The following is a 22,560-nucleotide window of genomic DNA, read 5'->3' as shown; positions in this document are numbered from 1 at the left end:
ACTCTTTAATCTGCTACTTGAGCAAGTGTTGTTGTAAAATGAGCATAGACTGTTAAACCTGATAGAAAATGCCTTTGCACTAATTTAGGGCTCATCAACAAAGGAAGCTTCCTGTAATGGTGATTTCTATATAGTTCCCCTTTGGGATGCTTGCATTCCAGAGAAAATGTAGACAATAGGTCTGGAGAGATGGGTATTAGCAAGGAAAGATGTTTAAGAAGTGCGCATGTAGCACTATAGGAGAGAGGTGGATAGAAATTACTTGTAGACAGTAGAAGGATAAGCATGAGCTGTCTCAAATGTGTCCTTCTGTCCACTTTCCTGTAGAGGCAAACCTTAAAACGATACTAAGACATCAGCCTGATTTTGAGAATTGGTAAATTTCTCTTTAAAGCATGTTCATATCACATAATCAGCAGAACTTAAAATGTCCACAAAAATATACTTAGTTGTTCATCTAACTTATCTTTGCAGTTGCATATGTTAGTGCTTTTTAATATAAAGAATATTCCGTTAGTTTTCTTCTGCTAAAAGTATCATACGGTTACAAATATTTCTGTAAAGCTATGGTGGGTTTTTTATTCCCCATTTTAAAAGAATCCCAAAATTGCTGTTAATTTTCAAAGACATGAAAATAAAGGGGACTATGTATGAAATGTGAGGAATTTTTGTCTTTGCATGGAAACTTTAGATACGGAGGAGAAGCACAAATGAGATTTCCATCAGCTCTGCCTCCTCCGAGCAATGTTGGACCTATTTTGGGTTCTCCTGTTCCTGCCAGTAAGTAGCAAGCATTTATTGGTTTTGGAGAGGTGGTTTGTTGTTTTTTTTTTTCCCTTAAATAGGTTGTGTTTTGTCTTCTCACAAGTACCTGTGTTCTTTTTGTCTAAAATAGTCCTTGATTTTCCACTCACTGGCTAATTGATTATAGAGTTTGATCCATTCGTCTCAAGTGATTTTTTTTTAATTTAGTGAGAAGGTGATGTGATCTCAAAATATGTCTGGATGTTGCATATAATCTATTAAGACTATGTGAAGAAGGTATACATTTATTGCTACCAGAGGCATCTCAGCAGCCAGAGAACTATTTATCGATACTATAGTTCAAACTTCATGAAAATTAGTTGGTTGTTGTGTGGTTATAGCAGACTATCTTCTTACAGTGCCATTGTCATGCCTCTGCAGATATTGCTTAGGAGAATAAAACTTTTGATCAAGAAATGGGATAGTTGTTTGAAGTTATTTCTTCCTGTAAAAGCTCCGGCTTCAACATGTGGTTTCTACTTAGGTAGTCAGTGCCACCTACAAATGAGAATAGTACCTGTTCTTTCTCTTCAGAACTTCATGCTTATTGGAGTGGAGACCTGCCTGTATTACAGAATGTTAGGGATTGGAAGGGACCTCAAAAGATAATCTAGGCCAATCCCCCCGCTGGAGCAGGAACACCCAGATGAGGTTACACAGGAAGGTGTCCAGGCAGGTTTTGAATGTATCCAGAGAAGGAGACTCCACAACCCTCCTGGGCAGCCTGTTCTAGTGTTCTGGTACCCTTAGTGAGAAGAAGCTTCTTCTCAAATTTAAGTGGAACCTCTTGTGTTCCAGTTTGAACCCATTACCCCTTGTCCTACCATTAGTTGTCACCGAGAAGAGCCTGGCTCCATCATCGTGATGTTCACCCTTTATATATTTGTAAACACCTTTATATATTTGTAAACATTAATGAGGTCACCCCTCAGTCTCCTCCAAGCTAAAGAGACCCAGCTCCCTCAGTGTTTCCTCATAAGGGAGATGCTCCACTCCCTTCATCCTCTTTGTTGCCCTACGCTGCACCCTCTCCAGCAGTTCCCTGTCCTTCTGGAACTGAGTGGCCCAGAACTGGACACAATATTCCAGGTGTGGTCTCACCAGGGCAGAGTAGAGGGGAAGGAGAACCTCTCTTGACCTACTAACCACCCCCTTCTAATACACCTCAGGATGCCATTGGCCTTCCTGACCACAAGGGCACAGTGCTGGCTCATGGTCATCCTGCTGTTCACCAGGACCCCCAGGTCCCTTTCTGCTACGCTGCTCTCTAATAGGTCATTTCCCAACTTATACTGGAATCTGGGGTTGTTCCCACCCTTATGTAAGACTCTACACTTGCCCTTGTTATATTTAATTAAATTTTTCCCTGCCCAACTCTCCAGCCTGTCCAGGTCCCACTGGATGGCAGCACAGCCTTCTGGTGTGTCAGCTACTCCTCCCAGTTTGGTGTCATCAGCAAACTTGCTGATAATACACTCTATTCCCTCATACAAGTAATTTGTGAATATATTGAATAATATAGGCCCCAGTACTGACCCCTGAGGCACTCCACTAGATACTCGCCTCCAACTAGACTCCGCCCCATTGATTACTTGGATTCACTTTCATTTCTACAGTTGCTTCAGGAAGTTGTCACTTAGTATGTGTTCCAGATCTTAAAGGCTTTTAAAAAGATAAATTCTTAATGATGAATTTGTAACTCTGAATTACTGAATTAAATAATTTTTTTAAATCATAAACTCATGAGCTTCCAACATCCTTTAGCCTTATCTGACATGTTACCTTCAATTTTACACATCAGACTTGGGAAAAAACTTGATTGTCTGAAATGGAAGGAAATTGCATTTCAGTGTTGGTTTTGACCTATATACAAATTCCTAAGTATTGGAGAAAGGTGTGCTCAACTGGAACAAAGTTTTGGAAAAGTAGTTGATCATCTTTTTCAGAATTCTATACTAGTACTAAAACAGTAAAAAGAGTGGCTGTTTTCAATACATCAGTGGCATCGCTTTCCAAGCGTGATGATGCGGAACAGTAGCAATGTGGGCAGCGTCTGAGGCTAGGCATAAGAATGTAAAATTAAATATTAAATCTGGGTTAGAGAGGACAGCAGCTATGAGGAGAACGGGTGCTAGGAGCAGACTGAGAATGAATATGGTATGGGGGAAATGACAGTAAGCTCTGTGATCAATGAAGTGGCTGTTTTTAGAAGTAAATGTGTTTTTCTGAAGTCTAAACATTTGGGTATTTTTGTCATTTGCTGTTTTGTATGCCTCTTTGAAAAGTAGTATCAAAGTGCGTTTCCCCATTGCTTCAGTGACAGGTCCAGGTAGAAGATGGCACCAGTTTTTCAGATACTCCTTATTCCGTTTGCTTAAAGGGTATAGAACTGTCCTATGAAGTTAAGATTCTGATATTGTGAATGTCCCATGTGGTGGGACACACAGTGCTGACAGAAATTGACCAAAACACCTTGAAATTTTGCACGTGAAACTACATTACAATAATGTTAGTGTTAAAAAGCCAGGCACCTTTAACTTCCCTCTTTTTCTTACTGTTGAAAATCTATTTAAGCATTCATGTGCAGCTTTTCTGCACGTTTGTGTTTTACTTGGCACACAGGAGTATGTGCTCTGAGAATGCATTGGCACTGTTTGGTGAAGAACTTTATTATCCTTTACACTGTTGTGTATTGCCAAGTTAAGAGAACTGTAGTGAATGAAGTAAGAACTGATTCTTTGATAAAAGCTAAATTTCCGGAGTGTCAGTTTTCTTGCCCGTTCTGTGGTCTACCCTACATGCTGATAGTACATGGATGTTTTTGTAGATGACTACACATGCTCCTCATATGTTGAGGTCTAAAGTTATGTGCTCAGACTTAATTTGCAGAAGGTATGAGGATTCACATGTGAGTCTGAGGCCATGGACACTATTAAACTGAATGTTCCAAGTTAGCAGTATTGCTGTGGTGTTTGTCCAACTGCCTTATGTAAAAATTAAAGAGTAATAATACCAGTTTCTTTCAGTTGAGTGCTTTAGAGGTAAAATTGTTATTCTTTGAAAAGATTTAAAAGACTGAAAGTGTGAGTGTTTTGAGAGTAGGTGCCCATATTAGGAAAGGGAGCAGTCAGAGAGTGAAGAACAAGAATAAGTATGTGGACAACATTGTATTCAATGCAGGTAACAGATGATGTGCATTAAATAGCACATGAATGCTGGGAAAAAAAACGTAAGAGCTGCTCTTGAAACATATCTATTTGGTACACTTATGGAATGTTAGGTTGATAAGAAATCAGTGCACTTTGGTATTTAACTATACATAAAAGATATTGAAATGGTTCCAACTTTAAAGTACTTGATTTAACAACTTTGCTGCTTTTGCACAGGGATTTATGGATTATATTTTGGTTTGGGTTTTTTTGTTTGATTTAACAAACTGATTTTTTTCCCTTTTAGGTTCCTCCTTGACTGTTGATAGTCCATATCCTAATCCTAGCTTTTTGACAACACCTGGGCAAGGTAATGCCTTGTTTTCCTTTGCTGAAGAAATGGAGGTTTATTTCAACTAGTCTTTCTTATTTGCATTCAAATGATTAATATTTACCTACTTTCACCCTAGGTTTACAACCTCCTACTATGTCAACTCCCATGTATCCTTCTGGGAATTCCATGTCTCACCCTGGTACATCCATTAGTGGAATGATGGGTCCTGAGATAGTATTTTCTGGAAGACACAATGGCATTTGTATATACTTTGCTCGGATTATAGGGTGAGGTGTTTGCGTGAAAGGAGATTCTGCCACTGAATTTGTTTCATAGTTTTTATTTCCCCTAATGCTCATCGGTGGTGAATTCTGTCTTAATAGCATTTAAATCTGAAGTAGTAAAGTGCATTTTTATGTTGTTTATGAAGTACCCATTGGTATAATACATTCTCTTTCCAGCTCTGATAATGATAATACATTCAGTGAATGGCTAGGACAGTAAAGTTGCTTAGGCATTGATTCTGCAATGAAGTGTATGTGCACAACTCTGAAAACTGCAGTTTTATTTTTCAAACCTGTGAGTTATATGTTTGAAACTCCTAAGGGGTGAAACAGAAATGCAGAAGGACTTACAGGATTGAAGTCCTGGCTTGAAGCCTTTTCTGTTAAGAGGCTTTAAACAGAAAGTTGAAATGGGCAATGAAGCAAAACTACAGAGGATTCTGTTACTTGGTTGTTGACTCCTGTGTTACTAAACACCCCAAGCAAGAACAGAGCTCTTCATATGTCGGTCATCTGTCTGCATGCTGGTTGGGAAAGAAATATTTGTTATGACACTTATTTACCTACACTATATTTCCAGAGAACAGTATTGGTCTATATATAAAGTATTTGAGAGCATCAAGCTTGATTTAATTAAAGTTTTAAAATTTGAAATTTTATTAACTATATGTATCTATACCATTCAGAAATGGGTAATGGTAACTTTTTTAATGTTTAATTTTCATCCAAATTAAATCCTTATTTTAGACCTTGAAGTAAAAATCATTACCATTTATTTCTTAAGAAATTATACGTACAAGACTTGCAAATATACTTGCTTAAATTACTTGATGTTTAACACAGTAATGTTTTGTGTTGCAGAAATATTTGGGATGGCAGTATAGTCCTGGAGAGAGTTTTCAAAAGTGGCAATCGAGAAGTTGTTGCAGTATGTAAAACATTTTGTATTTTTAGAAGTTCCTTATAGTATATATCTTAAGCTGTGTTATACTTCCATTCCCAATTATGAACTGATATAAAAAAAAACATTGTTGCTATTTGAATGTTTTCTGAAGTGCTGTGCTCTTAACTGAGGAGTAATTGTATGTTCTAAATATTTTTAAGCTGCTATTTTCAGTGTTACTTTTTAAGAAACCTAACGGTAATTTGATCTCTGTTGTTAAATGGCAATGGCCAGTTTTCTAAATGTTTAGCGATTGCACTTCATTTCTGCATACCACCTCCAGACAAAACTTAAAAATAAAATGCTTTAGTGGGTTAGGATAAACATTGCGGTTATATAAGGACATAAAAAAATATCCAACATCTTCCTAACATCTTGGTGTTTCACTTTTTGTCCATGATCAAAATAACAACGTCTTATCTGACCGTGGATGTTAATAGAATCCTGAACTGAGTAATTTCAGCAATGCAAATTAACTTCTACATGAGCTTTCTTCTTCCAGTTTTAAGGTAACTGGGAGACTCTGGAAGACCTTAGCAATTATACTCTGTCTTAGTAATGCTCAATCATTGTTTTAGTTCAGAGCTGGAAATAGTAAAACACAGCTGACTTGGTTATCAAAGAGGCAAAGAAAGTAGCATTTTGAATACTGTGTATCTGCAGAGAACTAGTACCTCTTCACATGTGTGCCCCCTCTTCAATGCATCTGGTAAAATAATGTTGTGTTCCAGTGATAGCATTACTATTATGCTGTTTATTTGTTGTGCCCTCTTTGCGTTTGTCTTTTTTGTGGCTTTAGCTTAACATGGAAATTTTTTGGAAAAAAGTTTGGAAACCAAGCTTTCTGTAAAGTCTACTTTCTTTTGCAGATAGAAAGCAGTGTTCCATCCCATGGATTGGAATGTGTACTGCAAGAACTGAAAGGTTTACAAGAATTTCTGGATAGAAATTCACAGTTTGCTACAGTAGGAGCGCTTGGAAACCCAAGGTATTATTCATTGCGCCAATTTTCTAGTGATATTTAATGTCTACCTCTTGAAAAACTACCGTGCATATCTGTATTACTTTGGAAATGTGCATAGCTTCATCATAGCTAAAATGAGTTGTTAGATTTCATCTTTAAAAGGGTCAGTATTTGTTATCATACTAGCATCTCTTTATTTTGGAATTACAGTTTCAGCTCACCAGCTGCCAATCTGCAACAGAGGCTCCTGGGTTTTATGCGGCCTGATGGCGGAAGTTCTCAGCAAGTCCAGCAAGACCTCCAGAGGAAATACCATGGTATGTAATTACTTTTGACCCAGAAGTAACAGGGTATGGTGCATTTGGATGTTCTCTTTTTTTATTAAAACCTCTTTCCATACAAATTCGATGTTAATCAATATGCCATACTTCTAATAATCCTTCAGAAAAAGCACTGTGGTTTGGAAACCAGCTTTGCTAGCACCTTGCTTTTGCTTCCGTACTGTATCATGCTGGGAACAGTGCTTCTGCAGTGATTTTGATGTGAAAAAATAATTTACATACAACTACTAGAGGTGAATTATGTAGCCTGAATGAAAACTGAAAACTAAATAGAGAAACATTGCAGCCTTTAGAGACTTTGTTACATGCTTCAGATATTACCTTTCACTTTGATATTGAAAGCTTAATATTGCAACCAGTTAAAGCAGACCACAAAAGAGAGTATCTCTTTGTGAGGATAATCTGGGTTTTGGCACAATAACATCTAGTGGTATTGAGCTACTGCAAAATGTAAGTTGTATCTCTCAATTTATTAAACTAAAATAAAAGTACTTGAACTCTAAAGCACTCTAAGCTTTCTCAGAGAAGAATTAAATCTCAATGCTGTGTAGATACATGTCCTCTTTGTCCTATTTTCACCATGCAGACAATCTTGAAATTGTGCTGTTACCTGTCTTCTTTTTGTTCTTCCTAATGGTCTCCATATTTCGTAAGATTGTTTCATCTCCTCATTACAATATTTGGTAGCTGCACATCTATTTATATTTTCAGGATAGCAAGTGTGAAGCAGTTTGTGAGACAAGTGAGTATGTTGTCCTATTACAAAGAAATACTGAATTGAGAGGAAAAAAAAAAAAAAGAAATCTAAGGAGATTATTGTAAAACCTCAACAATTTACAGGCTAATTTGAAGCATGTAGAACAGTTACTCATTGACAGTCTCTTGGCTTTTCAGCTGAGGCACAGCTAACTGAGAAGACCTCACTTCAAGGCATCCAGCAACTTGTTCGCAAAACCTGCCAGGCATTGGCTTTATGGAAGTTGCTCTGTGAGCACCAGTTCAGTGTTGTTGTAGGTGAGCTGCAGAAGGTACGATCCAAATCACATTATTTTAATTTGTTTATGTTTAACATAATAATTTCTTTTGCTACCTATTCTCAAATGAGTACTAATTTAATTCATTGAGAAACGTATCCTGAATTTTAAACCATAGGTGGATTTTCAGTCAGGTTGCAAGTGTTTATTTTTGAGACTAACATTTACTGACCTCATCACCCAATTTTAGGGAATTGGAAGTGTCACTTCTTATTTTGCTTTTATTGTCATTTAATGAGTCTGGTTTTATGAATTACTGTCTTTTCACATTCAGCACATTCTGCAAAATGTGCTAAAAAGAATAGATCAATATTGTCTGGCCAGGAGGAATTCACTCTCTGCCTTACTGTTGGTAAATGTTTACAAGTGAAAAGCAGTAGGACTGTAGAGTCTCAAACCCTTGCACTTCTATGTAAGTAAGGTTCCAGAATGTACCACAGAACAGCTGAGGTTGGAAGGGGCCTCTGGAGATTACCTGTTCCCTCTGCTCAAAGCAGGGTTAACTGGTGCAGGTTGCCCAGGACCATGTCGAGGAAGGCTTTTAATATCTCCAAAGATGGAAACCCTACAGCCCCTCCGGGCAACCCATTCTGGTGTTTAACCGCCTTTAGAGTAAAAAAGACTTTTATTATGTCCAGGTGTAATTTCCTTTGCTTCAGCTTTTGGCCATTGCATTGTGTCCAGTCACTGTGCACCACTGAGAGAATTCAGGTTCTGCATTCTTACACCTTCCTGTAAATATTAGTAAGATCCCACACACTGCTCCCTGCACCTTCTCCTCTCCAGGCTAAACAACCTCAGTTAATCCAGCCTCTCTCTCCTTGTTTGTAAAGAAGGAGATTTACAGAACTGTGGTGCTACTGCTATGTACTGTTTGCTAATGTTGAATTTGCATCCAGCCCTTGAAAAAGCTATTAATTTGAATACTAGGGATTATGTCCTAGCACTTGAAAATAAATGGTTTGAGAAGTTGTATTCTTTGTTGATAAAAATAAAAAATTTTAAACTTTAAAAATGCACAGAAGCTGGAGCTATTTACGCTCTCGCTTTGGGGAGTTAGCACGATTTCCAACACAGGCAGCTTTTCTCTTGTGTTGGCCAAGGAGTTAACTAATTGTTTAACAAATGGAATCTTTTCCTCTGTCTTCAGTAGTTCTGGAGTTTTGTAATAGTATTTTCACACTGTTACATCCATAGACACTATATAGACACTCCTGGGAACTCTATGTGAGCAAATAGTCTTAATAATTAAAAAGAATGAATAACCTTCAATGTAATTTACTGTGAAAAAGCATAAAGAGTACAGACTTCCAATTTCTTCAATTCCTCCTTTTTATGCGTTTGTCATTTTTTTAATCTATGACAGTACTCAGATGGTTCCCATTATTAAAAACTGTGACATACTCATTTTATAGGTTGTACATTCTGGCAGTGCCTTGTGAAGTAAGGGGAACTGCTAATTTCATTCTTACTTGCAGAGATCTGAAATAAAATAGACACGTAGTGAAGATGGCAGAGGTCTGCTCAAGCAGTTCTTGCCATCCTTTGGCATCCAAGAGTCTAGTGCCTTCCTTGATAGGGCTTTCTTTATTATTTTCATTTTGTTTTATAATGTGTTTTAAAGAATGTATTTCTGTGCTGTACACTTCAGTCATTGGAGTTTTGTATGTTTTTATTTACTGGAAACAGTTAATTTAGCTGGTAGAATGTTGTGATATTTCTAAACAATAACATAAAAACTTTGGTAAACTAATTAAATTCTGTCTTCAGGAACTTCAAGAACATCTAAAGATTACTGCTTTCAAAGACTTGGTAATTAGAGACAGAGAGTTGACTGGAGCACTCATTTCTTCTCTCATAAACTGTTATATCAGAGATAATGCTGCTGTGGATGGCATCATTGCCCACTTGCAAGATATCTGTCCTCTTCTTTATAGCACCGATGATGCTTTGTGTTCCAAGGTAAGCACACTTCCAGATTTTACAGCACCACAATAGATCTTTAGAACATGTTCAAATGAGGTAAGCTGGGCAGCTTGTGCTTAGGTAGTTTCAGGAGCACAAGGTAGATCATTGTGCTTAGGTAGTTTCAGGAGCACAAGAACTAATGAAGGCAGGTCGTGTGCATATTTCTATGTTGTAGTTGATTAATACTGAAGATTATACAAGCTCTGGGTTGAAGCATTTGCAGTTATTTGTAGTGTTCATAGGTTCTCTACCTCCAATGTCATGTCTAATGAAATGGTCTTCCTGATGTTGATAAAATATGTTCTTAATCCAGTCTTTCCTCAGCATGGTCTCTTATTATTTTCTGTCTTCTCGTTTCATCGAATTTCTGGAAAGATTATTGAGTTTGAGAACTAAACTTTCTGAAGCTCTTCAAATAAATTTGAAAAAGTAACTGGTGAGGGGAGAATGGGAAACCAGTTGGTTGTTTAAGCCTTAAGCCTTTCTCTCTACTGCCATTTCTGCTAGAAACTTAGTGTTATCAAATAATGAGAGTGCTTCTGAGAGGATAATGATTCTACTGTTTCAGCTTTGAAGTCTGGAATAATAAATCATTAACTTACAACAATATCCACGATCTGCTCATGATGTGTTCATGTTAATGATTTCCATTTCCCATAATTTGTCTATAGGCAAATGAACTGCTTCAGCGATCTCGACAGGCTCAAAGCAAATTGGAAAAAGAAAAGATGCTAAGGGAATCACTGAAAGAATACCAGAAGATCAGCAATCAAGTAGACCTTGCTAATGTTTGTGCACAATATAGGCAAGGTAAGAGACAATTGCTGATCATGTTCTGGTAAACAGTTTCTATAGTATCATTTTGTGCCATCTTCTGTTTGCTTTGTTTGTTTACTTAGTAACTCTTATAATTAATATACGTCAACCTGTTCTTCTTTAAAGCCTTTCTAGATTTCACCATACAATCAAAAAAACTACTTCTGTAGAAAAATATTCCCATCCACTTATTTCATGTTGTAGTGTCCGTTTGTTTCATATATGTGGCAAAAATGTTTATAGGAAAACTGTTGTATGTAAGCAGAAAATAAATTATTGTACTTTTGCAGGTAAGGTTTTATACTAAATATGCTGTTTGAAGTATGGTTCTGAATACAGTTTTGTTCAGTAGAAGCTAGTATGTAATTCAAATGTAGATATAGCTTCTTTAACAGTCAAGATGTCAGTCTCTGTACAAATCTGTAACGTCAAACTTGCATATAATCCCACAGGTTCAGTATAGGCATGGACCTTTATACAACACAAATCAGAGTGAATAAGATTTTTTTATTGCTTGCTAAAATGGAAGTGTTTATCACCATTTTGTGACACACAATAATGAACGGTAATATTTGTTGTTTCTTTCTTAGTGCGTTTCTATGAGGGAGTAGTAGAACTCTCTCTTACAGCTGCAGAGAAGAAAGATCCCCAAGGTCTTGGCCTTCATTTCTATAAAAATGGAGAACCAGAAGAGGATGTTGTTGGACTTCAAGCTTTTCAAGAGAGGCAAGTTTTCAGAATACTTTATTACATGGGGTGCTTTATTTCAAGGCACCAGAAGAGTAACTCTTTTGGGCAAGGTATGCAGGGTAACGACAAGCATTTCTTAATAAGGAAAGACAGTATAGATGGTTTTGGCCAGCATGCTTTCCATGTTTCTCATTAATATGGCACCAACTTTAACTGGAACATATGGTAAACTGATAGATGCAGAAAACATTGTGATCTGAATATTACAGAAAGAATTGTTAGAAAGATGATTGAGAACAGACTAGATTGTGGCAATTGGCTGACAACATTCTGTGATTTTTCGAATGTTAGTAATTGTGTTTACAAAGGCACACAGTAACAACTTTTGAGAAGAGTATTTCATAGACAGTTGCAAGGAAAAGTGTGAGGTTTTGCTTTTATTTCACTCTGTTTACAGACTGAACAGCTACAAGTGCATCACTGACACCCTTCAAGAGTTGGTGAATCAAAGTAAAGCTGCTCCTCAGTCTCCAAGCGTACCCAAAAAGCCAGGTCCTCCAGTGCTGTCATCTGACCCCAACATGCTAAGCAATGAAGAAGCAGGGCATCATGTAAGAAATTAACCAAAAAATCATGACTGCACTCCAAAAAATGCTGTGATTTGAAGGGGTGTAGAATTTGTTATTGTTAAAAAATTATGGAATAGTTTAGTGGGGCAGATAAAAGTAAAAATTTGTCACAAATTGGCATGTTTATATAGAGAGTTCGTAGAAACAATGACATGCAAATAACGTGAACCTAAGTATTGTCACGTACATATTCAGTGCTTGCTGTAATGTAACCACTTTTGGAATAACAGCTTTGGCCTTTTCTTCCCTTAGTTTGAACAAATGCTGAAGCTAGCTCAGCGTTCAACAGATGAACTCTTCAGTATTGCACTTTACAACTGGTTGATACAAGCTGACTTGACAGACAAGCTGTTACAGGTGAACTTAAAGAGTTAATTGTAATAATGCTGATGCTTTAAAAAAGAGGAGAGAGGAAGAATATAAATGCTATCTTTATGACTTTTGCAGGTTACTGCCCCGTTTTTGGAACCCTACCTTGTGCGGATGACCAAGATTGACCAAAACAAAGTCCGTTATATGGATTTACTGTGGAGATACTTTGAAAAGAACAGAAATTTTAGTAATGCGGCCAGAGTCTTGGCTAAGTTGGCTGACCTGCATAGGTATGGATTATGTGTGATCTATTGCATACATTGAGCTAATTGGTTAGAAACCAAATAAACTAAAATCAAAGCCTTACATGTAGGCATTTTAAGAAAAGGCCAGTGCTAAAAAGATTTTAAGTCAACAGAATATATTAGCTTTTGATCCAAACAATTACTGGGAAGAAATTGCATGTATATTTTATATATTATACATTAGCTTGCAATGTATTTCCTGGTTTTAAGTACTGTATCTTAAGTGGTCATTTCTTATGTGGAATTTTGTAATGTGATAGTGTAACTGTGGAGCAATGGATAGAGAACTAGAACTGAGCCTGCAACAAAGATGGTGTTACATTGTTGGATAATGTCCTGCTTGACTTAGTAAAATCTGGAGAAGTCATGTGCTAATTCCCAGAGTCTAGTTAGAATATAATTAACTGTCAAATAATTATAGTAATTCCCCATTTTATTTTGTGTATTTGCTTTGCAGCACAGAGATTTCTCTTCAGCAGCGTCTTGAATACATTGCACGTGCCATTTTGAGTGCCAAAAGTTCCACTGCCATATCCTCTATAGCTGCAGATGGTGAATTCCTACATGAACTAGAAGAGAAAATGGAAGTAAGAAAAAATATTAATCTAAGCTACACTGTAAATGCATTATTTCACTTTGTCATATTGGCATGTGGCATTTTTATTACCAGTTCTGTAGAAAGTTTGCTGGGCTTTCTTCACAATGTGGCAAAGTTATGCAGTTGATAGGAGACTCTGAGATGAAAGACAGTAACACTTCTACATTTAAATAAGTTAAAGTGAATTCTGAGTGTATTCTTAAGCTTTCATTAAACTAATCCAGTCTTGACATATTTTATTTTTGTTTTTAAACAAGGTTGCGAGGATCCAGCTCCAAATACAAGAAACATTACAACGGCAGTATTCCCATCACTCTTCAGTGCAAGATGCAATCTCCCAGCTTGATGCTGAGCTGATGGATATAACCAAGGTGATGAAAATTTCTCCGTATTTTTCAGTTTCTAAATTTATAACATTTGGAGAGTTGGGGATGAAATGTTTTGCAAAGGATGTTCCTATGCTGACTAGGAAAAGTAATGGACAGTTTGGCATTGTCTCAGAACGTTATGCAAGACTGTCTTTTTCTGTACTTTAATATTCCTCCAGTCTTTAGTACTTTAATTTCTTCCATGTTTATCTTTGTTATTAAGTCTCCTAGATTTATTCATTTATTGGGAAAATTGTTAGAAAATTACTGTTAGTATTTATAATTTCATATAAAATTGGGGATTGAAGTTAAGAAGTGAAACTAAATGTACTAAAAAAAAAAAAAATAATTTAGTGTTGACAATGGTTACTTGGGTTGCACTATTACTAGTCTGATGTCCACCACACAAAATAAAGAAAAGCTGAATATTAAAATGTCCTTTTTATCCTACTTGAAATTTAAAGCCCAATAATTTTTCTTTCAGCTGTATGGAGAATTTGCTGATCCTTTTAAGCTCTCAGAATGCAAGCTTGCAATTATACATTGTGCGGGTCATTCTGATCCTATCTTGGTGCAAACACTCTGGCAAGAAATCATTGAGAAAGGTATGTCTTAGTGAACAAGGAGTAGTACGAACTAGAACTGTAGGAAAATGATACAATTAGAGCTTTTAAGACTAACTGTACTGCTACTGATATGCTGTCCAAGTGGATCTTTTCTGGACTATTCCATGATAAATTTGGTAAGTATAGTTAACTATACTTGTGTGCCTTCGGCTTGTATGCCCGAAGGACAGAAAAGTAATATTTTTACACATATGTGTTGGAGAATATTGCCTATATGGCTTGAATAATCCCATTCTAGATAACATTTCTGAAGTAATTTCATCCCTTCTTGTTCTAAGATTCCATGATATATAGAAAAATTTTGTCTGAAGATTTCACTATTAGGAAATTAGAATAAAAATGTTACATTTATCATTACAGAAATTAAAGAATCTTCAGGGAGTTCTGTGTTTTTATAATGCTGACAGGACTAGAAGCGTAAGGGTTTTGTCCATGTATTGAGAAGCAGAGTAGCAGACATAGTTCTGCAAGCCTTGCCTCTTGGCTGTAGTAAATCTTCCTCACCCTTTAACAAAAGAGTTTGTAATTCACTATCTTTCTGTTTCTGGGGTTTTTTTTTAATTATGTTTGTTTTTTCTTGGATTTTGTGCTTGCAGTTGCTATTGTGCAAACAACACTGACAGTGATTTGAAGGAAAAGCCATGTGCTAGTGGTTTTCTTCTGAGTTTGTTGTTGTTGGGTTGGTGGTAGGGTTTTGGGGTCAGGTTGTTTTTGTTGTTCTTTGGATTTTTTTTAAGTAGATTTGCACAGAACTTCAAGGGAACACTAAGATCTGTAAATGTACATACACACACACCAAAAAAAGTTGCATTTGCACTTCCACATGCTGATTTTGCACTGACAATAGCAAAAGATTTTGATGTGCTAGTAGTAAATTTGAGTACTTGAGTACTTTATACACAGAGTAGTTGTGTATAAATGTGCAACTTTTTCCCTGAAGTTCTCTCTAAATGATTTCTTTCCCTTTCAGAGCTGAGCAAGAGTGTGTCTCTGAGCCCCGCTGACAGAATGCAAGAACTTAGTCTGAAGATGGTATTGCTTGGAAAGATATATGTTGGAACACCTCGTTACTTTCCTTTAGGCAAGTTGTTTGGCCTGCATAGTAAATAGACATACAGATTACATGAATGGATCACAGCTTTCCTTTCTTAGTCTCTTAAAAAAGGTTTTAACCTAGGAAATGTTTCTCATTTAAATTCTAGGAAGAAAGAATATTGATAATTTTGTGATACATTCTTACATGCTTGTGATACATAATTACTGTAGCTATTTGTGATGGTTTTTTCATTGTAGCTGAAGAAATAAATTATTTCAGCTGTCAGTAGTGATGGAGCTGATCTTGAGGATAGCTGAGTAGTACTTTAAAGTTTCTCCCAGAAATTGGGAACAAAAGCATTGTTATGACAGTGACTTTTGATAGGGGATTCAGGAGAGGGAGGTTAGACGAAAATTAGAAATTGAATTCCTATTGGCCTATTTTGTAAACAAAATATTATTGTATGATTATTAAACCATTACATTTTTTACAGGTGTAGTTTTTCCTAGAATTTATCCAGGAATTTTACAGTTTTTCACCCTGAACGGAAAGTAAATGAAGCTTAGAAGGCAGCAGCAGTTATTTTTGGATGATTTAGTAGATCCCATTTTAGAAAGTAATAAACTTTGTTTTTATCAAAGTCCAAAGTAAAAATGTATATATACACATATAGTAAGATTTTAGGCAGCAACTTTTATCTGCTGTCTTTTGAAGTATCCACTGCCATCTGCGTGGGCACATGCTAAAATCAGAATTCAGATTTCTTGAACCTTTTTGGAGCATCTTTCTGCTTTGGAGATGCTCAGATGTTTTGAGAATTTGGTATTATATAGAAGCCTGGAAAACATCCTGTTCAGCACTAAGTGTCCTTTTATCATATTCTAGTTTTGTAAAAGAAAATATAGTGCTGTCAGCGTATTGTTAATTGTTACTGACAGTTAAATGTAGTAAAATATTCACTAGTGTTGCTGGCTTTTCTAGCATATGAAATGATAGTATGCTCTTTTGTGCTGAAATGAAAGTTAATGAACTTTTCTTAACAGCATAGTTCATGGCAGAACTGTAATAAAGTACATAGTATGAATAATCCCTGTCATGGATTGCTGATAGCATATCCTTCCCTGAGTGCATAATGGGGCAAGCTATTACTTGTGTTTCACAGGAGAAAAGGACTAACTGTGTAGAAAGTGATTTATTCCAAGCTTTAATTTTCTGTCTTCAAATGCCTTTCTTTGCTAGACCCCCATTAGCAAGCTGGAATCTAAACATCCCGTTATTTTTGTCCTCCAGATTTTTTAGTGCAGTTTCTAGAGCAACAGGTCTGCACTTTGAACTGGGATCTAGGTTTTGTAACATACACCATGCAAGAAATTGGAGTGCCATTGCCAAGGCTGCTGGAAGTATATGATCAGTTATTTAAAGCACGGGTAAGGAAAATAACCACAACGTAAAAATCTTGTTTTCAGCTACTATTAAGGTCTGTCTTTAGCAGGAAGCACAAAATAATGTAAGGTGTTATATATCAAAATATCAATTTCATAGCTTTTTTTGATTCAAAGGCCCTTCATGCTGCTTTTTTTCCCCTGTTGACTTTATTCACTTCAATCTTAAAATATAAGGAAAATTGTTAATCCTTTTACTTTACCTAAATCTGATTTAGGATTAAGTAGGATTAGAATTGTTATGTTGTAGAAGGAGCAGCATATTTTGAATATATTAATCTTGTTTCCTGTTAATGATTAATATTTGCTGTATTGCTGCATCTTGTCTAATCTATTGATGCAGTAGGCATAAAGAATAAGAAAGTCATATTTTTAACTTTTGGTTTGTAAAACAAGCTTAAACAGAATTAAAACAAAGAGAATTTACTTTTTACCCAGATTCCTTACAATGTAAGGCATTCAGAACTTCCTAAAATCTATTAATTTACAGAGTGTTTGGAAATGGAAAACTGAGTTAAATTTATATATGATTTAGTAGTCAAAAGTCAAAATAGTAAATTATAGACTTAATATAGATCAAGATAGAATTGCAGTTTCTGTTATATTTTTGTTACAATGAATAAATAATTACCACATCTGACAATTTGTTTATACACACACACAGAGGGTACTTCTTCTTATCTTGTTAATATTTGTCTCCTTAATATTTTGGATTTTTTTTTTTAGGACCCATATTGGAATAGAATAAAAAAACCTCTACACCTTTTAGAGTGTATTCATTTACTGTTATCAGGATATGCACAAGATCCAACCAAAGTACTCCTGAGGTAAGAAAGGCAACTATATAATAATAAATAGTGAAAGATAGAAAATATCCTAAAGCACTGCACTTCAGCAATCCCCAAAGCTTTTATTCTTTTCTTTTGGGTGAACTTAGTAATCACCACTAGGAAATAAATACTGAGACTCCTCACTTAAAACCAGTTGGTAGAAGCTGGTAGGATACTCCCTATAAACTACCTCAAGAAAGAGAATTTTCTCCACTTCACTGAAGATTCATGAGGAACTGAGAGGATTATTTTGTAAATTTTGGGAACATACTTTAAGCAGTAATACAGGCAAATTTGAGGGAATCTGGGAAAAGTGGGGAAAAATGAGAATCTGGCATTTTGTGAATGAAACAATGAATTGTTTAATGAAGGAAGGCTAGGAGCACTGAGTTCTTGTATTCTGGAAAAGAGGAGATAAAGCCTGAGGATAGATCTTCCCAAATTATTTTTAAGAGGTTGGTGATGAATCAGTCTCCAGGACTAAAATTTAGCTTAGTCTGCAGCAAGATTTTAATATTAATTTAATTAATTTAATATGAATACTATAATTATTAGGTTTAATAATATAAAAAGCTTTTAGCTAGAAGAATAGCTATGTGCATGAACAAGTTGCCTGCATATTATGGAATCTTTAGCTTTTGCAACTTTTATGAATAGACTATACAAACTTCAGTTAGAACTATCTTGTCACAGTAAGCAGAACTAGGCAAGGTCTTGATAATACTTCTAACCATATTTTTTTCTGATTCTCTTGAAAATATACATGCAAATGTCCCCAGTTCACATATACATCTGTCTTTTCCCATGTTTTTGGTCTTTTATGCTTATCTGATTTAAACATTCAAACTTATTAGAGCCTTAGTGAATGTTTTCTAATTTTAATATCTGCTTAGATATTAGTACATAAATTGTTGTAGTCTGATACTAATTTTAGATATTTAAATTTCTATCTCAATTAACAACTTGTACATTGGTTACGTTAATAGGTAAAGTAATATCTAAATATTAAAGATTTCACATTGCCCTTAACTGTATCATTTCATTGTTTATTATTAGATAAATAGTAATTATTTATTTATTTTCCCATTATGCCTTGGTCACAAGCATTCTATTTCAAAAATAAGTATTTCTAATAAATAGTTAAATACTTACAAGTAGCTGAGAGATGTCTTGCTGATATGTTATTTCATTAAATATCAATGCTCACTTTCTATTTCAGATGAATTCTAATACACAGAAACAAAAAGGAGCTCATTATTATTCTGTTTTCTTTACAGGCGACGATTCACAAATGTTTGCTTGGATGCTGTTAGTTGCTACCTGGTTGAACTTCAGTCTATGAGCCCAACACTAGTGGTGCAGACTACTATTGGAAATTTTAAATCACTACAAGCTAAATTAGAACGGCTTCAGTGATTGACTAATATAATAATAAATCTCAGATAAACTATGTGATAAAAGTTCAGATGTCTGCACTGAATCTCTGAAAGAACAAATCCTCAGAAAGAAGTTCTGAGAAAGCTGTATCTCCTGCTGCAGTTACCAGTTGTGTGGCCTGTATTCGTGCTATTCCAAAGGTATCTGTGAGTTGTAAAGTAAATGTGACAAATTGAGTTCCTTTTACTACTACCAATTTTTTTAACGATGGAAAGCTTGTTTTTAATACTGTTGAAATAAAATACATTGTGTGATCTTTTCCTTGAAGATTAAAAATATTTGGAAATTTTTTTTTACTTTTCTTAGTGTAAAGTAAAGGAGGAGAGTAGGATGTAAAAATCTTCATGACAGCTATTTTACAAGTATCAAAATAGAAATGACAACTGCAGAAGGTAAGATGATGATAAAAGGGCATGTAAAGGCCATCATACTGGGGAGTAGTGATGTAGTCCTAAATCTCTCCCTGAGTTTATTGGCAGATCTTTCAGTAACAAAGATAATTATTATTTCATAACGGTCACTTTACACACAAGCTGCCTCTGTAAATAGAATGTTTGGGATTAAATTGCAGAAACTAGCAATCTAATTTGTATTGAAAGTAAAAGAACAGAATTAAAAGCCCATCAAACTATTTTCCCTATCCATTTTAATAAATATGTTATATCTGTTAAAATTGAAAAAGAAGTCAAGAAGTAACTTCTCTTACCTGCCTCTGTAAATAGAATGTTTGGGATGAAATTGCAGAAACTAGCAATCTCATTTGTATTGGAAGTAAAATAACAGAATTAAAAGCTCATCAAATTATTTTCCATATCCATTTTAATAAGTATGTTGTATCTGTTAAAATCAAAAAGAAATCAAGAAGTGACTTCTCTTACTTCCATTACATGCACAAAAGCACCAAATAGTGTATATTCCTTAAAAGAAGCGAAGCCAATGCATCATCCTCTATGCATGCTTCCTAAGATTTTAAATCTCTTCCTACAAGGAAATTTATTCTGTCTCTGTTTTACTGTTGTGCATTGTGTATGTATTCAGCAACACAAACTCTATATAACATGCACAAGAAATTGCCAGTTCACGATGGTCTTTAGACTTTCTCAAGTAACTTATTCACGTAAGTAAATAATGACAGAGTTTAGAGAGATTTTTAATGTGGTAAAGAAGCAAGTATCTTTATGCCTGCAGATTTAGACATTTACATGGAAGCTATCTACTTACAGCCTTTACCTTTATCTGACTACTATGCTCTGAAGTTTTATTTAAAATACACCCATTAATTTCCTTTGCCTGTGAACTGCCAGGTATATTCTGATGATTTTCAGCCAGAGAATCATAGAATCACTGGGTTGGAAGAGACCCTCAGGATCATTGAGTCCAACCATAACCTAACTCTAGCACTAAACCATGTCCATAAGAACCTCATCTAAACACCTTTTAAACACCTCCAGGGATGGTGATTCCACCACTTCCCTGGGCAGCCTCCTCCAATGCCTGACAACCCCTTTCGTGAATAAGTTTTTCCTAATATCCAATCTGAACCTGCCTGGTGCAACTTGAGGCTATTTCCTCTTCTCCTGTCACTCGCTATGTGGGAGAAGAGACCAACACCCTCCATGCTACAACCTCCTTTCAGGTTGCTGTAGACAGTGATAAGGTCTCCCCTCAGCCTCCTTTTCTCCAGGCTGAACAGCCCCAGTTCTTCAGCTGCTCCTCATCAGACCTGTGCTCCAGAGCCCTCACCAGCTTCAGTGCCCTTCTCTGAACTCTCTCTAGCACCTCAATGTCTTTCCTGTAGTGAGGGGCCAAAACTGAACACAGAATTTGAGGTGGGGCCTCACCAGGGCCAAGTACAGGGGGATGATCGCTTCTCTGGTCCTGGCCACACTATTCCTGACACAAGCCAGGATGCTGTTGGCTGCCTTGGCCACCCGGGCACACTGCTGGCTCATGTTCAGCTGCTGTTGACCAACAGCCCCAGGTCCCTCTCTGCCAGGCAGCTTTCCAGTCACTCTTCCCCAAGCCTGGGGTTGTTGTGACCCAAGTGAGGACCTGGCACTTGGCTTTGTTGAACCTCATATAATTAGCCTCAGCCCATTGATCCAGCCTGTCCAGATCCCTCTGTAGAGCCTTCCTGCCCTCCAGCAGATCAATACTTCCATGCAGGTTGGTGTCACTTTTAAAATTACTGAGAGTACACTCACTACCCTCCTCCAGGTCATTGATAAAGAGATTAAACAGAACTGGCCCCAGTACTGATACTGATCCCTGGGGAACACAATTCACACAGCGAAGTGATACGTAAACTAGAATACATCTGTTTTTTACCTCTTATTAAATCAAAATAGAGCTGAAATCTTAATCTTTTTCTCTTTTGTCAGTGTTGAAATTTCCTCACTACGTATTTAAATAGAGGAATTACTGTACATCCTGGGAAAGAGCTGCATCTTTCCATTAAAAGTATACTATATTTAGATATGACAAGTTGGGGCTTCTTTTTCTGCTGATGGCTGTGTTTCACACGAAGGATGTCATCTATGTTCAGCCCAGTCTTGTTATTGCAGGTTCTGTTCATACTCCATATGTGTTGTCCCAAGTCTTGCCTATCTATGTAATTTTTTTCATCTAAATTTTAATATTTTCACAAAAGTATGTTCTGTTGAGCCATATTCCATAATCTAGGTAAGTAGATTATTTCTGTTTTCAGATCTGGATAAATGACTGGAAAGTTTGGAACAAGCAGAAGTCACAGAGTTTCAGCTCTCTTATTTTTTCCCCCTTCTTTTTTCTCTCTCTTTTTTTTTTTTTTTTCCCAGTTAATGAATAATAATGCCTCTGGAAATATTACAGGTTTTTCCAAAGCTGGACCATTTCAAAGTACCTTAAGAGTTATCTTTTGGATTTTTCAGATGATTGCAGGTAATTTCAGTGTAAACATTGCCTTCTGTGTTCGTAGCACTTGCTCTGCACTCAGATGGAGAAAGGGTGGGTTCTGTTTCCCAGTTTAAATTTGGGTGGCTGTGGAAGCCTAGGGTAAGAGGAGAGAGCTGGGTGGATTAATGCAGGTAGCGGAAACCAGTGGTGAAAAGCACACAGATGCAACTGAGCAACATGAATGTGAACCACTTATTAACAAAATTCAAAATTGTCAACAATTGCATTATTACTTTAGTTGGTTGTGGGGTTTTTTTTGTCCCAACGTTACTCATTTTTGATCAAGATTGTGGTTAAGGGAAGGTAAAAAAGGACTTGGTCTCAAGTTGTTTAAGGGCATAAGTGCTTTAAGGGAACCATAAGGCGTTTCTTCAAGAGATGAAAGTGAATGCTCACCCTACTTCTTGTGTTTCACCTGAATTCCTGTATCCGATAGGGAGGGTTGGTCTCCTATAGTCACTTAGCCCTCTCCTCCGACGGCCGATGGCGATGCAGGTTTTCCCCGTGGAACCTCAGCAGTCGCCTTATCACCCCTGGACTGACCGCCACAGCCACTGTGCAGTGCCCGGCTGTCTCCGTGGTCAGTTTTCTCCAAACGCATAAGACTCCTACGCAGCCTGCCAGGCCGGCAGGTTGGGAGGCGAAGCGGCGGAGGACAGCCGTGCGCTGACCCTGGCCGGGTGTCCCGGGCACACAGCCCCGAAGCCGCCGTGTGG

General features: G+C 36.6%; 1 protein-coding gene and 1 long non-coding RNA gene across 2 annotated transcripts in view; one reads left to right on the top strand and one right to left on the bottom strand.

Moving 5' to 3' along the window:
* Positions 1 to 19,186, top strand: part of NUP155 (nucleoporin 155) — a 31,437-nt gene extending 12,251 nt beyond the window's left edge. The window contains exons 16-35 of the mRNA XM_065047581.1: positions 692 to 780; positions 4,261 to 4,323; positions 4,424 to 4,574; positions 5,433 to 5,499; positions 6,384 to 6,502; positions 6,689 to 6,795; positions 7,714 to 7,847; positions 9,624 to 9,815; positions 10,493 to 10,631; positions 11,228 to 11,363; positions 11,785 to 11,938; positions 12,209 to 12,313; positions 12,404 to 12,558; positions 13,031 to 13,160; positions 13,429 to 13,542; positions 14,024 to 14,144; positions 15,136 to 15,246; positions 16,492 to 16,628; positions 17,370 to 17,470; positions 18,751 to 19,186. Coding sequence (XP_064903653.1) covers positions 692 to 780; positions 4,261 to 4,323; positions 4,424 to 4,574; positions 5,433 to 5,499; positions 6,384 to 6,502; positions 6,689 to 6,795; positions 7,714 to 7,847; positions 9,624 to 9,815; positions 10,493 to 10,631; positions 11,228 to 11,363; positions 11,785 to 11,938; positions 12,209 to 12,313; positions 12,404 to 12,558; positions 13,031 to 13,160; positions 13,429 to 13,542; positions 14,024 to 14,144; positions 15,136 to 15,246; positions 16,492 to 16,628; positions 17,370 to 17,470; positions 18,751 to 18,889 — 2,464 coding nt within the window. The 3' untranslated portion in view covers positions 18,890 to 19,186. The remainder of the gene's footprint in view (positions 1 to 691; positions 781 to 4,260; positions 4,324 to 4,423; positions 4,575 to 5,432; positions 5,500 to 6,383; positions 6,503 to 6,688; positions 6,796 to 7,713; positions 7,848 to 9,623; positions 9,816 to 10,492; positions 10,632 to 11,227; positions 11,364 to 11,784; positions 11,939 to 12,208; positions 12,314 to 12,403; positions 12,559 to 13,030; positions 13,161 to 13,428; positions 13,543 to 14,023; positions 14,145 to 15,135; positions 15,247 to 16,491; positions 16,629 to 17,369; positions 17,471 to 18,750) is intronic.
* Positions 18,610 to 22,545, bottom strand: LOC110362994 (uncharacterized). Its single transcript, XR_010469275.1, has 3 exons — positions 22,241 to 22,545; positions 21,792 to 21,938; positions 18,610 to 18,699 (listed from the first exon to the last, which is right to left on the bottom strand). It is a non-coding gene; the product is annotated as an uncharacterized LOC110362994 (long non-coding RNA).
* Positions 22,546 to 22,560: the final 15 nt, after the last annotated feature.

The sequence above is a fragment of the Columba livia genome, chromosome Z (assembly GCF_036013475.1).
Source record: "Columba livia isolate bColLiv1 breed racing homer chromosome Z, bColLiv1.pat.W.v2, whole genome shotgun sequence".
Taxonomy (NCBI): Eukaryota; Metazoa; Chordata; class Aves; order Columbiformes; family Columbidae; genus Columba; species Columba livia.
This window is presented reverse-complemented; position numbering and strand designations above follow the sequence as displayed.